Source organism: Neomonachus schauinslandi, chromosome 6 (assembly GCF_002201575.2).
Source record: "Neomonachus schauinslandi chromosome 6, ASM220157v2, whole genome shotgun sequence".
NCBI classification, from domain to species: domain Eukaryota; kingdom Metazoa; phylum Chordata; class Mammalia; order Carnivora; family Phocidae; genus Neomonachus; species Neomonachus schauinslandi.
This window is the reverse complement of record NC_058408.1, coordinates 15,656,106-15,671,530: the sequence shown is the minus strand read 5'-3', so window position 1 is coordinate 15,671,530 and position 15,425 is coordinate 15,656,106. Positions and strand designations below refer to the sequence as shown.

General features: G+C 43.4%; 1 protein-coding gene across 1 annotated transcript in view; it reads right to left on the bottom strand.

Moving 5' to 3' along the window:
* Positions 1-2,557: 2,557 nt before the first annotated feature.
* The window catches only part of USH2A (usherin), a 710,400-nt gene continuing 697,532 nt past the window's right edge, over positions 2,558-15,425 (bottom strand). The window contains exons 67-71 of the mRNA XM_021698433.1: positions 14,314-14,490; positions 12,641-12,724; positions 7,931-8,175; positions 2,788-3,009; positions 2,558-2,647 (exon numbers count right to left, since the gene is read on the bottom strand). Coding sequence (XP_021554108.1) covers positions 2,558-2,647; positions 2,788-3,009; positions 7,931-8,175; positions 12,641-12,724; positions 14,314-14,490 — 818 coding nt within the window. The remainder of the gene's footprint in view (positions 2,648-2,787; positions 3,010-7,930; positions 8,176-12,640; positions 12,725-14,313; positions 14,491-15,425) is intronic.

The window sequence follows — 15,425 nt, the reverse complement described above, 5'->3', positions numbered from 1 at the left end:
ACCCCTGGCTGCCCACCCTGGAACCCCCGAAAACTTTGAAAAGCAGTGATGCCTCAGCCCGTGGCAGACAATTGAGTCAGCCTCTAGGGATGCGTCTACACTTCAGCGAGGCTTGGCACACAATACCACTTAACAAAATCTTGGGCTTCTCTGAAAGAGAGGAAAGTAGGGTTCAGAGTGTTACAGGGGGGCAGTGTTCTTGGTGGGAGCCATACAAGCTTCTGTCCAGCTATGGGATCACAATGTAAATGATGCAGCTAAGTGAATTCATGTAATAACTAAATGTCTAATTAGCTTAAATGGAGAATGATTTAATATAAAATCCCCTGCACTTCTCTATTTGTGTTCTTTAGGTTTTAAATTGTGATAGGGGGTGCCTGGGTGGCTCAGTTGGTTAAGTGTCCGCCTTCGGCTCAGGTCGTGATCCTAGGGTCCTGGGATCGAGCCCTGTGTCCAGCTCCCTGCTCTGGAGGGAGCCTGCTTCTTCTCCGTCTACCTCTCTTTCTCATGAATAAATAAATACTCAAAAAGTAGCAATGGTTACTTTAAAAAATGGTTACTATAAAAAAAACCATTTTATAAAAAATTTTCAATTGTGATAAAGGTATCTAGTTAACTTTTCAAAAATGAGGAAGACCTCAATCTCCTAAATCCACCTGTGACCAGCAAATCATACTTGCAGAAGAGCAGACCAAGGATAAAGATGCAAGTTTATAACTGGAAAAAAAAGCACATTTTCCCTACGTACCTGAAGTAGCTCGTGTGACTCAGAAACTCAGCCTTGGTTAAGGCTCCCTTGTACCAGCTTTAAACAACTTCTTGACCCAGAATCAACAAATGGAATGAAAACCAGTAAACTGAATTAGCCAATCCCGTGTTTCCATTTAAGAAAATATAAAACTTCTGGCGAGAATAAAAAATCTTATAATTTGTACATCCACTGCCAACGGTGCACAATTATTTCAGATTCGTTTGCTTATAGTAGTTCTAACAAGGGAGCAGAACTTCTGTTTAATACTGGTATGTGCTTTTGACACTTAAGAGTTGGCAAGGTTTGTTGGGAGCTGATCAGTCTGACGAGCTGTTCTTCCACAGATTTGGTTAAAGCCTCAGTACCCCCCCCCCCCCCAGAGTCCACAATCTGACTTGTTTTGAGGCAGAATAATGTTATCCCTTATCTTACAAATTTTTGCTAGTTCAGCTTTGGGAAAATCCACCTACCCCTGGATTAACTCACAAAATGCTGTCAGACAATCGTGTATGAGACCTATAGATTCAAAATAGTTTCCTGGCATCATTAAGTAGACCTTTAAGAATAAGGAAGACAGGTGTTTTTGTTTGTTTCATTTTGTTTTGTTTTGTTTTTTTTTTTACGTTGTTTTCCGTGAAGAACAAACTTAAATACCTTTAATTTTATGTTGATGACTTAGGAAAAAAATGTCTTTTGCTGTGGGACTTTCACCAATGACTAATCCAAATAGAGCAGATGACAAACTTTTGACCCATGGAAATTGGAACTGTGGAATATCCTCCGCTCTTAGTGACTCGAGGGCTAAAACAGAGTGAAATGAAGGGACACAGTCCAGAGTAATAGACAGACACATAGCTATACATAGAATATATACGCTTATGTAACATTTACGTATAAATGTTAATTTAGACGATTTCAAAGCTGGAAGGAGCACGAAATATTTCCTTTTTAAATTCCACATGGGCTAATTGAATAATGCAAATATGTAACCAAGTGAAAGGTGTTAAATTGAAGATGTCATCCCTGGGTATTCAGCGAATTGACAGAATTTTATGGAAAGTACTGTAGTTTCAAAACCATGTAAAATACGTGGGAAATAGCTCTTTAGTCCTTTTCAGAAGATTCATAAATGCAAGAACAGAGGTTTATAAGTTTATGCAGTGCTCTCTCAAAAGGTTGGTGAAAACTTTTTTTTATTCAGTTAAGTTTGGTACTTATCCCTAAACATTGCCACTAAATTGAACTTTCAGTCCAGTGTGTATCCCTCAGTGCAGTTTGTTTTTCTCTAACTGGTTCAGCTTTTGGCCTGAAACTGGCATTTTATTTTGTAGCTATGATCATGCGAATTCTTCTTACAGGATCGTGTTCTTACAAGATTGCACGGGAATAAGGGAGTGAGTGAAAGGAGCAGTAGTGATATCCGCTCAGAAAAACTGCTTTGTTTTTAAACTAGTAACTTCACTTACTTGTAACAACTGTGGGCCAGTTTGAAGTTGTCACTAATTATTCATTTAACCAATGGAGTCACTGTTTGAGCCAAATGAAAATTACATGCTATTTAGCTTCCACCAAATAAGAGCAAAATAAGAATTTCCATATTGATAGTATCCCTTATTTCAGACCACCAGAAAAACAGAGCTCTATTGAGGAGGAACAATTTCAAAAACAAGCCTTGTTTTTTAAAAAAGGATTACAGAATAAGAAGCAATGCTTTTTAGCATGTATGGTGTGTCAGTCAGTGACAACCCGGTGGGGAGGGGGTATGGAGCAGGTCTTGCAGCTTTTTGTCTTGCAAGTTTCCATCCTTTACAAGTGGGTGTCGGTGAACGTGGTATGCTCTTTAGTCACAGAGCTGAAGCCCTTGATGGCGTTCATCAGGTCCTCTTCATCCACATACTGAAAAATAAGCCAATCGTCATTGATTAGGACATTCACTGTCAATAGTGTTTGCCATTGACTGATAGTCTATCAGTTTAATATAAAAAGTACTCAGTAAGTATTTTGTTAAAGGCTGACATCGTACGCTCAAAACTCACCAATCCACTCTCATGGCCCATGATGGTTTCCCACAGCGATTCATCGATCAAGACTTTCTTGTCTTGAATGTGCATGAGTTGGCTGACACTGCCGGGGAGAGAGCCTTGGGAACAGGTTTGGCTTATTTGGCTCTGACTTGGGATCCGAAGTACGGATATGCTCCGGTTGCTCCTAATACTGATGGGTGTCCCAGACCGGGGAATTTTGGTATCAGCTAATCCCTGAAAAGAAAGTTGCTGTTGGTGATTAGAATCTGAAGAAAATGGGTTTGAAATAGGACAGAAAACTGTGTGTCACACATTGTCAATGAAGGAACACACCATATCCTACTACAGAACTTAGCTCATCTGGAATACTGTGGCCCCTGGTTTCTTGGTAAGGGTGAGATGATAAAGTAACAGTCATATTAGACACCCAGTGTTCTTAGCACCTAGGGAGTTCAAGCCCTAGTGCTTTGGCTGTTGTTCCCTGTAGATAAGAGCTTGCTGCTTTGCGAAGTGGTGGGGTGAAGGAGATAGAGGTTGGGTTAACAAAGTAATCCCTTCATGAGTGTCACCACAGAGCCTGTGTCTTGAGTTCAGTGCTTTCCCAGAGCAAAGTTAATAATGGTCTCTCATGTTTGCCAAGTGAACACGGTTGTATTATATCTTAAAATTCCTGGATTTGTGTAAGGAAATGGACTCTTCCCACCCTCTCTTCTCATTCAATTGTTCTATTCATTATGAAATTCAGTCTTCAAAATAAATCAGGTCCTGTATTAATATCAGAAAGACAAAGGCACTATATGATTAGAACCTAGAATGTGCCATAAGAAAATCTAGCTGCTCCAAATATCTGAGGTTTGATTTAGATGGTCCAATCAACGAAATGTTCCTGCTTTTCATCATGCAGTCAACACATCATGCGAAAGATCATGCATTCGTGCAGCACACAGAGGTACCTCAAAGTGCATGGTGTAACTTTTTAGGGTAACATTGCTTGACACATCAGATATATCGGCCACAGAGTCAAACTGAGAACAAATGGGGAGGCATCAATTAGTGTTTGGAACAAACAAAATGACCATAAAACAAATGCTTTGTTTCTCCAATGATAGCATAATCATATCATCATTCTGAGCTGCATCTCAGGGTGTGTGTGTGTGTGTGTGTTTGTGTGTGTGTGTGCTGCAGGGATAGCTGTCATCCACCTACCCAAGTCAAAAGAAAGTCAATCTGAGACACTGAGCAGGTGAATCCCACTTGATCCTGTTCAGAATCTTAGCCATTGAATCTGGAGCCCATGGACACCAACAATGGCTCTTTATTTTGCTCTATTAATGCAAAGTCTACTCTCCTTCATCTGACTAACCTTCACTAATATTCTTCCAACTTTGTGAGAATGGTTTACTTTCAAAAAAAAATTCTTTTTTTTTAAAGCATCAGAAGAAGGCTTGCAAGTACATGTTATTACCTGGGTAGGATTAATTTAGGATTTCAGTGGGCTCCGGAATCCTGCCCAGGGTCCTGGGGCACTCCAGATTTCACTTCTGCTAACCCTCCAGGACCTGTGACTAACACCCTCAATGCTGAAGATGAGCCAGTTTGGGGAGCCAGAGCCTCTGGCAGCCTGCCAGTCCCCACCAGCGCTTCCCCTCCTCACACCTCCCTTGGCCACTTAGCAAAATGAACTAGTTGTGTGCCACTCGGCTTTTCCCCAATGGTAAGCGGTATATGGGAGTAGGATGTTTCAATTCTTTTGTCTGCTCATCCCAGTTAAAGTCTATGTCTGGCCCCAGAGGCAGCTTGGTCTTGTTTTGCAGAGACTCTAAGGGCTAATCAGCAGCCCCCACCTGTTTTGTTTTGTTTTGTCTTGTTTTTGAATTTATTGTGGTAAGTACATTTAACATGAGATCTACTCTCTTAACAGATTAAGTGACAATACAGTATTGTTATCTATAGGGAGAAGGTTGTTCAGCGGATCTCTAGAATGTCTTCATCTTGCAGAACTGAAACTTTATACCTGTTAATTAGCAATACCCCCTTCCCCCCTCCCCCAGCTTGGCAATCACCATATTTTGCTTCCATGAATCTATTTTAGATACCTCATATAAGTAGAATCATGCAATCCCCCACCTGTTTTCACTGGTTATGAGACTATACAGACTGCTTACAGGCCTTGTATTCTAGTATTATATTTTTAACTCATTTATAACTATTGTCAGACTTTACTGTGCAAACAACTTCCCAAGTGCTGGTTGAAATAGCAGACCCTTTGGTTTCTTTCTCAGAGCTTCAGGTCCTGCTCCTATGTGATGTTGATACTGATAGTTCATGGGCTTCACTTTGATGAAACAAAGCTTGACAAGACTCATGAGAACTGTGAGCAATGGTACCATCCAGAGTAACTTCCCATTGGAATGATGTGATTGCTTCTTGATCTCTCAGTTAGCCAAGCGGACAAAACTGGATTCCTCCTTGTGAAGGATTATGAGGCAGAGGTGCCTTCCTGTAGGGTATGGGTCAAGAGACAGGAGATTTGATCACTGAAATGAGTTACACTAATGGTATGTGAGGAAGTTTTCCTGGAAGCACACTTCACGTTAGAGAGTAGATGTACCCAGCAGAGTTCCAGAGTTTCTCTTCCACGTTCTCCATGCACTTCATATGGCCCAGGGTTGGTTTAGCTGATGTTCCCAGGCTAGAGTGGTCTCAGGTCTTCTGGGCCCTTCCATGCACTTCTGGACTCTGGAAGTGGTGGTGCTTCTTTTGTCTAAGAACATGGCTTCCTCAGAGAGAGAGTTACTCTTCCACAAGGGAAAACTTTAAAGTATCTGCTCTTCAGTGAGGATCTTCTGATGAATATACACTGAATAGTAGCACATGGCTGGTTGTTTGAGTTGGCCATTCAATATTCATTCATTTCACAAACATTTGTGGGATATCTATTATATGCCAGGCACTGTTCTGGGTATTGGGGTGTAAAAGTAAATGGCCCACAAAATCCCTACCCTTGGGGAGCTCACATTCTCTTTGAGGAGTCAGATAAGCATATTGACTATGGTATCTTGTGGTGATGGTGCAATAGAAAAGGAAAGTAGACTAAGAAGCTACGGAATTTAATTTCACATGGAAGGGGAAGTGACATTTGTGCAGGGGCCTGAATGAAGTGAGAGTGAGAGCCACCCAAGAGAAGAGCAGGAGCGATGGCCCAGTGGGAGGAGCTTGATGTGCTCAGGGAGGAAGGAGGCTAGGAAAGCAAGGAGAGTGGGAGGAGGTATGGTTGGGGAGGGCTGAGGACCAGATGGTGGGGCATTGTCATGGCTTCTCCACCACCAAGTCGCTGTCCCATGGCTGCTCCCTGCCCCAGACACAAACCATGGGCCTCAGAGGGATGACTGTCCCTCTGTGCCCCCACTTCCACTACTTGGCTGTGATATGGCTTTGTCAGCGCCTTAACCGCTGTTTGTTGATGGGTCCTGGACAAGCGAAGAGATCTGGATAACAGTTGATTCACTCATTTCTATTTTTTAAAGTGTTGCCACTCAGCCGGTTTGACCAGGCTTCTGTGCTTAATTTGGGTGCTGCTGTGACACTGTGATTTATAATAAATATATGTTTGGTCTTCAGTCCCATGTCTGGCACAGGGCTTCTGAAACCCTCAGCATTTCTTAAGTGAGGAGAGCCACAAAGGTGTCTTTTGTTATGTTAATGAGTGACTTTGGGCACCACCTAAGGCTGGTTGTCAGGAGAGCCAACCCTGTGATTAGAGGGCTGGAAATTTCAGTCCCCCCTCAACATACCCCCAACCCCTCACCTCTGGGGAGGGGAGAGAGACCGGAGGTTGGATCAGTAGCCAATGGCCAATGATTTAATCAATCACACCTAAGTGATAAAGCCTCCATTTTAGGGTTCTAAGAGCTTCTGGGTTGGTGAACACGTGGAGGTTCTGGGAGTGGCGAGCTCAGCAGGGTGTGGGAGCTCAGCACCATTTCCCCATGCCTCGCCCTATGCATATCTTCCATCTGGCTTTTCCTGAGTTCTTTCCTTTTGTAATAAACTGGTAATCCAGTAAGTGAAATGTTTCTCTGAGTTCTGTGAGCTGCTCTTGCAAACTAATTGAACCCGAGGAGGGGCCACTGCAAACTCCAATCTGTAGCTCGTCTGTCAGAAGCCAGGTGACAACCTGGACTTATGATTGGTGTCTGAAGTTGGGGGGCGGGGACAGTCTTGGAGACCTGAACCCTTAGCTTGTAAAATCTGATGCCATCTCTGGGTAGATAGAGTCAGAATTGAATTGTAGGACACCCAGCTGGTGTCCAAGATTGCTTCCTGTGGAAGAACTCCCCCACACGGTGGAAGTGGTAATCAGAGTTTTAGCTGCACAGCTGGGCACGAGCTCAACCTTTGTGCAAACTGGAAAAAAGGTGATTTCTCAGGCAGATGCAGCCCTTTGGACGCACGGCTTGGAAAGGACTGGCGCCTGGTGGGAATTAGAGTCTGCAGCCTTTCCTCCTCCAGGTAGACATACCAGAGTGCACCTTCAAATTCAGTCACCTTTTATCCCGTCAATGAGTGCTCTGGGCCACGATCCCCCTGCACTAACGTGTGGCCTCACGCCCAAGACCTTTGCCTGACCTCCTATCTTAGGAGCATGTGGTTGGGAGCTATGAGGAGCCCCTCATTCCCAGGTCCCACCAATCCCCAGGCCCCACTCAAAAACAATGGAATCAGAGTTTCTGGGATAAGGCCCAGGCAATGGTGTTTTTAAAAACTTCCCAGGTATCTTTGTCCCTTTGAGCTGCTATAACAGCATCCCATAGACTGGGTAGCTTATAAACAACAGAAATTATTTCTCAAGTTCTGGAGCCTGGGCAGTCCAAGCTCAAGGTGCTGGCAAATGGAGTGTCTGGTAGGTGCCTGCTTCCTGGTTCACAGACGGGGGTCTTCTTGTCTTCTTGCTGTGTCCTCACACGGAGGAAGGGACAAGAAAGCTCTCTGGTGGTCTCTTTCATAAGGTCACTATTAGCCTTCCTTGGATCCCGTATTTTAACAAACAAGGGCTAATCCCTTGTTACCATGACTCTGGAAATATTTCCACCTAAATAAAAGCCAGTATTCTAGCCCAGTGATAGGGAAATGGGGCCCGCTTTCAGAGACATACCACGTGGGTTTCCCCGGGTGGGTAGACATTCAGTGGAGACATTCTCTTCTGAATAGGTACTAAGGGAGGTCTCTCTCTGATATACGGCTCTTTGTGGATTTTTCTTTGTAGTATCAGAGACAGAAAAATGGCCAACAAGATCAAGCCTAGAATCGCCATTAACACGATGAACCATAACTCGCTGTAGAACTCAGTGCTTTTGCTCCCCGATCCTCTCTTTTCTCCAGGAGTTGTCAGAACCAGGCCTGCAAAACCCAGGGACAGGAAAAGGAAATGTTATTTCAGAAGGCAGTTTTGTGATCCCTTGCCCTGTTGTTCGATAGTAAATTGGAAAGGAGTTTAAAGCAGTTTGTCTCATGGTGCTTGTGTGTACTTGCGTTCAGGCGGGGAAAATGGTGCCGTGTGGCAGGGAGAAGCTTACAGCCCTCAGGGGACCTCTCTGACGCTCCTCGGGATGGAAATCACTGCTGCCTTTGCATGTTCCCTGGGAAAGACAGGGCAAGGAGGATGCGGGGATTTTTAAAGGGGGTCACCAAGGGAACCTTGAGGAATGCCTGCTTCCCAGTTGCGTGCCCTGAGAGCAAAGCCTTTTCTTAACAATGGACTCTCGTGAGGGCCCAGCCTTATTAATATCGCCACAGAGAACCTATTGGATACATACAGTCAATGCTGAGGAGACCCAGGGTCCCCTCACTCCATGCAACAGCTGGGTTCCCGGGCAGTTTTGTGCAAACCGGATTAGAAAGAGCAGATCCTGTTTTCTATTGTGATGTAAGCAGCCTGTGCTTGCCAACATGTTGTCTTTAGATTTCTTGTACCCTGGCCTCTCTGTGACATAGCGGAAGTTCTGCAAGTCATCACTCCAGAACCCTCAGAGAGCTTCCCCTGGAAAGAAATCCTTTGGCAAGAGGACCACTTACTCTTGGTTTCTGTTCAGTGTTGCGAGTTCAGCCGAGGTGATTCTCCACACGTGAGGCTAATCACAGTAGCTCACGTTGAATGAACATGTATTTACCCTGTGCTGGGCCCACAGCTCTCAAGTCTGTGCTTGAGAGACTTGTGTGGAGTCTCTCGGTGTGGAGAAAGCTGGAATGAGCCGGGGCAGACAGGAGAAAGGCTTACAGGGCTCTCTGCAGGGCAGCAGAAGGCCGTGAGATCAAGCAAACGGAGCGGGGGCCCGAGCGGGGCTCAGAGATCATCTCCAGCGCAGCCACTTGCTGGGGCTGTTGGCTAGGATGTCACAGGAAGTTACTCACATAAGAGGGCTGCACACTCTCAGCAGAAGGGAGGAGGGGAAGGGACAAAAGCTGGGGAGAACTGTGTTTTGTTTTGCAGAACGAACAGTGCCAGCCCAGGGCACAGCCAAGCAGGTGTTTCACCCGAGAGCCCCTCGCTAGCTGTGTGTCGCCCGACAGCCCCTTACGTGAGCCAGTTGGAACAGGGTTGGATGAGGACCAGCACAGACGCCGCCCGGAGTTGTCCTGAAGTTATCTTTAGCTCATTATAATACTAAGATCTCTTCCTATGGGTGGAGTTTTGTGCCATTTTTTTGAACATACGATGTTTGCCCTAGCATGCTGATGTGCTCGGCATGTAGAATTGAACCAGAAGTGCCTCTGTAAGCCCCCCGTGCCTACCCCGCCCCCCATGCACTGAATCAAAGCTTCCTGTACTAACCCCATGGAGAGACAGAGCTTTCTCCCTGTCTCCTTACTTGTAACAAATAATAAAAAGTTCTTTGCTTTCAACACTTCCTCTGGGTGTGCTCAATTTGATGTACCCTAAGCAGCGAACCCTTGACTGGGGTCACAGGGTGGCCTCGGAAGCCCACGGATCCAGCAGCAGGCACGCAGGCTGGTGTGCGACCGACGCAGGTGCTTATGGCCAAGAGGAAGAAGGGCAAACAGAGGCAGTGGCAAGCGCCTCTTCGCTCCTCGCACTAACTCCCCCTTGCAGCACCTCAAGGACTGGGTGGGCCTGCTGGACACTTGACACCCACATTTTCAGTGGGAGGGAAGGGGAGGGCTTCAGAATCGGGGTGAGGAGGTTTAAGAGAGGGAGAGAAGGTGACTGAGACTAAATTTCGAGCTCCCTAAGAGGAGCCACACGACTTAGCTAACCCTAACTCGACTTCTGATAGCTCTGTGGTTAAAAAAAAGTCACTCTGCCTTTCTGGACCTCTGCTTCTCCATCTCAAGTAAAGACTTGCAGGGACGCCTGGGTGGCTCAATCGTTAAGCGTCTGCCTTCGGCTCAGGTCATGATCCCAGGGTCCTGGGTTCGAGCCCCACATCGGGCTCCCTGCTCAGCCGGGAGCCTGCTTCTCCCTCTTCCACTCCCCCTGCTTGTGTTCCCTCTCTCGCTGGGTCTCTCTCTGTCAAATAAATAAAATCTTAAAAAAAAAAAAAAAAGTAAAGACTTGCGGTCAAAGCTCTGCCTAATTCCAGCAGGTAGGAATTCCCCTAACTAGGAATCAATGTGTGTTGTTTGAATTAAAAAAAAAAAAACAAAAACCACCACCTTGGTTATGCGCTGGAAGAGTTGAATTTCCTCTGTGCGGCACAGGGCTATAACTCCAGAAACGGATCTGATGGGCCCAGTGGGCCCCTTGCTAGGGAGGACACAGGGGGAATGTAGGGCAGCCTGCCTGAGGGAAGCCGCAGAAAGAAAACAGCCCTCAGAACAGGAGGAGGGAAATGAGGATGGCCAGACTTCAGTGCTGCAAGGCTGCCTCAGGCAAGGGAACAGGAACATTTTAGAAGTTACATCATAAAATTAAAACTGACTATGGCTATTAGTTGGACAATACATCTTGGAATTTTTTCATAACTTCTCGCCGTCCTCAGTGTTCCTTCTCTCATCAAGGGAAACCTCAGTTTGTGTTCAGGAACCCAATACAGGCTTCCCCTCTTTTATGGAGAGCTTAAAATCGAGATGATGTGTCTTTATCCCTTCTCGGTTTTCTTTTTTCAAAGTCCCTTTGATTTCAAGGGACTCCACCCATCAAATGGAAGCCTCAGGGTCAGGGTAGGGAACTGCAGTGGCTGAGCCTCGAGTTCAAAGAAAAACCCCAGTGGTGTCAGAGTAGATCCCGCCCTGTGGATTGCCCGCCGCAGGGAAGATGTACTTGCCCCTGACCTCGGAGACTGGACGGGCTGGATTTGGAGGTGGCTCAATCTAGATTGTGCGGTTTTGCTCAACTCATGATCCTGGTCCCCTGCATCGGAATCACTGGGCGGGACTTGTTTATTTTTATTTACTTTTTTAATTTTAAAAATCTGATTATAGCTAACACACAATGTTATGGGCAGGGCTTGTTGAAAGAGCATATTCCTGGACCCTACTGACTCTTGATCTCTGCCAGGGGCCTGGGAAACCATATAATAAATAAGCACATGGAGATGATTCTTACGCACACTTCAATTTGAGAACCACTGCTCAAGGAAAAGTATGGGGCTGGGAGTCAGCCCAGAAACCACGTTCAAATTCTCATCTTAGCAACAAGCTTTCGGAGAATTCTTGGTTAAGTTCTGGTGTCCCTTAGGCCTCCACTGGTCCACTCCACTTGTGGAAACATTGGAGTTGCTAAAAGAATATCAAATAATTGGGCATCTGGGTGGCTCAGTGGGTTAAGCGTCCGACTCTTGATTTTGATTCAGTTCCTGATCTTAGGGTCATGTGAGATCATGAGATCAAGCCCCGAGGGTGGAGCCTGCTTAAGATTCTCTCTCTCCCTCTGCCCCCGCTTCTCTTCCTTCTAAAAACACCAAAAACCAAAACCCAAATAAAGTCTACTCTATCCCACCGCTGCTATGAAATGAAATGGAGATAGACTATGTGGAATTGTGTTAGGTATTGTACAAAATTGCACATGGCATCCAGACATGTAAGATCTAGAATCACAGAATAATATATATATATATTTTAGTGATCGAAATTATCCTTGATAACAATATATATGTTTACCTGTGTTTCAGAATTTTTGGACATTTGTATTAAAAAAAAAACCTAACTATACATGCATACAGATTTGATATAACATTAGTTACTGGAATCTAAAATAGGGTATCAGTTCCAATTCTATTCTAATGGAAAAGATTTGGCATTTCTCTAACTTGCCCTTTGAAATTGTAAAGTATTACACATGTTAGATTCAAAGATTGTAGGTAGAACTCAATTTAAAAGATGCCCCATTAAAATTATAATTTCATCTCTTCAGCTAAATTACTTGGTAATAACAATCAATCATAATCTTCTACAGAGAATACAAGAGAGAAATCTCCCCAATTCACCATTTTAGGCTCTGAATCTGCAATATTATCTCCATGATCAACACAAATTGACATTAAAGTATTTTCTCTCTTCCTCTGATCTCTTTTCTCTGACTTCCTCTATAAATCACTTTTTTGGTAAACAAAGTCATTTTAGTTCTTTACCGACAGGATTTGTGGGTAGGAGAGAATTTAACAATATCTCTCTATGTCTATAATTCAATGACTCGGTATTTTAAGAGTACCACATGTCCTAACTCCTTGTCTAATGTAATTTCTGTGAGAACCTTTAAAAAAAATTTCTTATAATACTTAACACAGTTCCTTCCATATAGTCTATGCTAATACATTAGCACACGTATGTATAAACAAATATATGGGGTTTTTTTTAGAAAAATGAATAGGTTCTATACTAAATATAATATGAGTTAAACATTTACCAAATCCGGTAGCGGTATCATATTGGACCACAGGTGTTTTAACGCTTCCTTCATCTGTGGTGCAGATGACCTGGAAAAAGAAGGCTAGAAAAAAGGTACATGACTAGGTCATTCAACACCTACAAAGTGGGTAGACTTTTAGAAGAGCAACGAACCACAGCACAGAAAAGTCTGAAAATAGTTTTCCAGCACAAGCTGTGAGGTATTATCTAATAGGCAAACTTATTTCTAATATTAAAATTGCCAAGAAAAATAGCTATCATTAGTGCAATAATAGTATGTATTTATAAGTAATACAACTAAATAAGCTCAGAGCTTATATAGCAAAATAAATAAATAAATAAACAAACAAACAAATAAGAATTATCAGAAGAGTAAAGGATAATACCCATTGTATCTTGTTGTTCTATACATGGTCTAAACCTGTTCCTTCAAAAGGTACCAGGTGCACTTTACACTATGTGACCCAAAGTTTCTTTCTAAGCAGGAGAGCTCAAATGGGATCTTGGAAATCAAATGGTCTAAATACTTCTTTCAATAGCTGGGAACCCGAGAGAAGCAACTCTTATAAGGCCACATAGATCCTTAGAGGCCTGGCTGGGAGTAGAACCCAGATTTCCCGACTATGGGTCCATCTGCTCGTCACAACAGCTGTCTTAGGTGACCGAGAACTGTGACCATGGAAATGTGTAGCCCAGTTATAAAAATGTTATTGATAAATTTCAAATATTATAAATGCAATGCTGGAGCTCATTGTTTATCTGTACTTTTAACCAAAATAAATAGTATTTTCAAGGAAATTTTTTTAAAAAAGTCCACTAAAGAATTCACTTTATAAATCCAGAGTGCTTAACATGTCTTCACATCTCTTGGTCTGGTGGTCACATTAATCATTAGAAAATACTTAAGACTGGGGCACCTGGGTGGCTCAGTGTGTTAAGCGCCTGACTCTTGGTTTTAGCTCAGGTCATGGTCTCAGGGTTGTGAGATTGAGCCCCGCTTAGGGCTCCACGCTCAACACGAAGTCGGCTTGAGATTCTCTCTCTCCCTACCCCCACTTGTAATCTCTCTCTCTCAAAAATAAATAAATAAATTCTTTGGGGAAAAAAAAGGAAAATACTTAGTACCTTTTAAAGCTTTTTCTCATTTCAGTTTAGAAACCAGACAAACAGAAGAAGAACATGTCATTAAACAGGGAGAAAGAGTTCGGTTTTCGAAGGCAAAGGGGTTTTGTTTGAGGAACGGATACCAAGGTTGGTTAAGGAAAGCCCTCACTCACAGCCTTTAAGAGTTGGAGATGGTCACAGCCTGTTCAGTCTCCGTTTGGAGGCTGTGGATTCATCAAGGAAATATCTGAAGTCCCGAAAAGTGCATTATTTCAGGATTCTCAGTGACTACTCGTCGGTACTCTTTCTCTCATGGTGCCCTGTGCTCTCATTCCATCGTGGGGACACTGAAGTCACACAGCCCTCCCCCTCCTTCTGCCTCATAATGGCTACACATCAAGCTGCACACAGGAAAGGAGAGCTTATTTACTGGGAGCCGCAACTTTTCCACAAGAAGTGGCCACTTAAACCAAGACATTTACACATTTACTGGTCACCTTTCAGATGGACTATCAGGTGGGGACCCAGAGTTCCTGACACACTATGAAATGGGGGTCAGAAACTAACTTTTGTCCGCCGTCCTCGGCAGGTAGAGGGTGGTGTCGAAGCCACTATACACACGCTGGCCTCCATCAGTCACCACGAACTCCTTCAGTGGGCCGTTCAGCAGGAAAGAGCCACTCCAGTCCACACGCACCAGAGACAAATTGCTGTCCACCAAAAATGGGGCTCGGTACTGGGGCACTGTTGGGAGAAAGTTGTATGTTCTAAACACGGTTACCTCGGAGTACGTGTGTATATGTATATCTTTTTTTTAATATGTCCTCCCTCACCCCTAAATAAGCATTCTTGGAACCCTTCATATTTTCCTCAGTGTTTAAAAAAAACCCTTCCATTGGGGGTAAAAAGAAAACCAATGGGAACATGTGTGAAATGCTTTCTCAACACCATTGCACCTGCTTTCCAAAAAAAAAAAAAAAAAATCAATGGAGAGCAGTGTTTTATGAAATAAAACTATTAACATACAATGGTTGTGCTTACCAACATAACCCTGGAGCTCATATTTTGTTGCATTTTCCCTCTTTTAACAGGTAAAGTATCCTTAACACTATTAACTACAGTAGATTGCTATTTTTCATATCGAATCAATATTTATTGCTACAAAGCCCCAAGGACTAGATGAAGTTAATATATTTTTTTTTCCCTCCGAACTAAACTGCTTAGATGGTGAATTATGTCCTTTTGGCACCCATTTATTTTTAAAGCTTTTCTTGAAACGTTAGTTTGTTTTCTAAGATAGTTAAAAAGCCTTGCAAATAGCAATTCGACTATAATAATTCATTGCCCTGACTAATCAATCAATAGCATAGTACATTAGTATATAATCAAGTTCAGGTCTCCTAAGTATTATATCAGATACAGAAGCGACTTGGTGTGCATGTTCTCTTTCCATTATTCAGCTCCTTACTAAAACAAAGGAAAAACAATCTGTAACGGAGTCTCATCTTTTAAATGAATAATTTTTGCAGAAACAAATGAAGGGTTGCCATATCATCTTGTCAAGTCAGAAGAGATTTATTTCATGAGGTCTTGTTTTCTCCAAAATAATCAATACATTTGTAACAGCATTAAGATCCATCTATATACTAAATTGGCTTTTAAGAAAAGAAAAAAGGGAG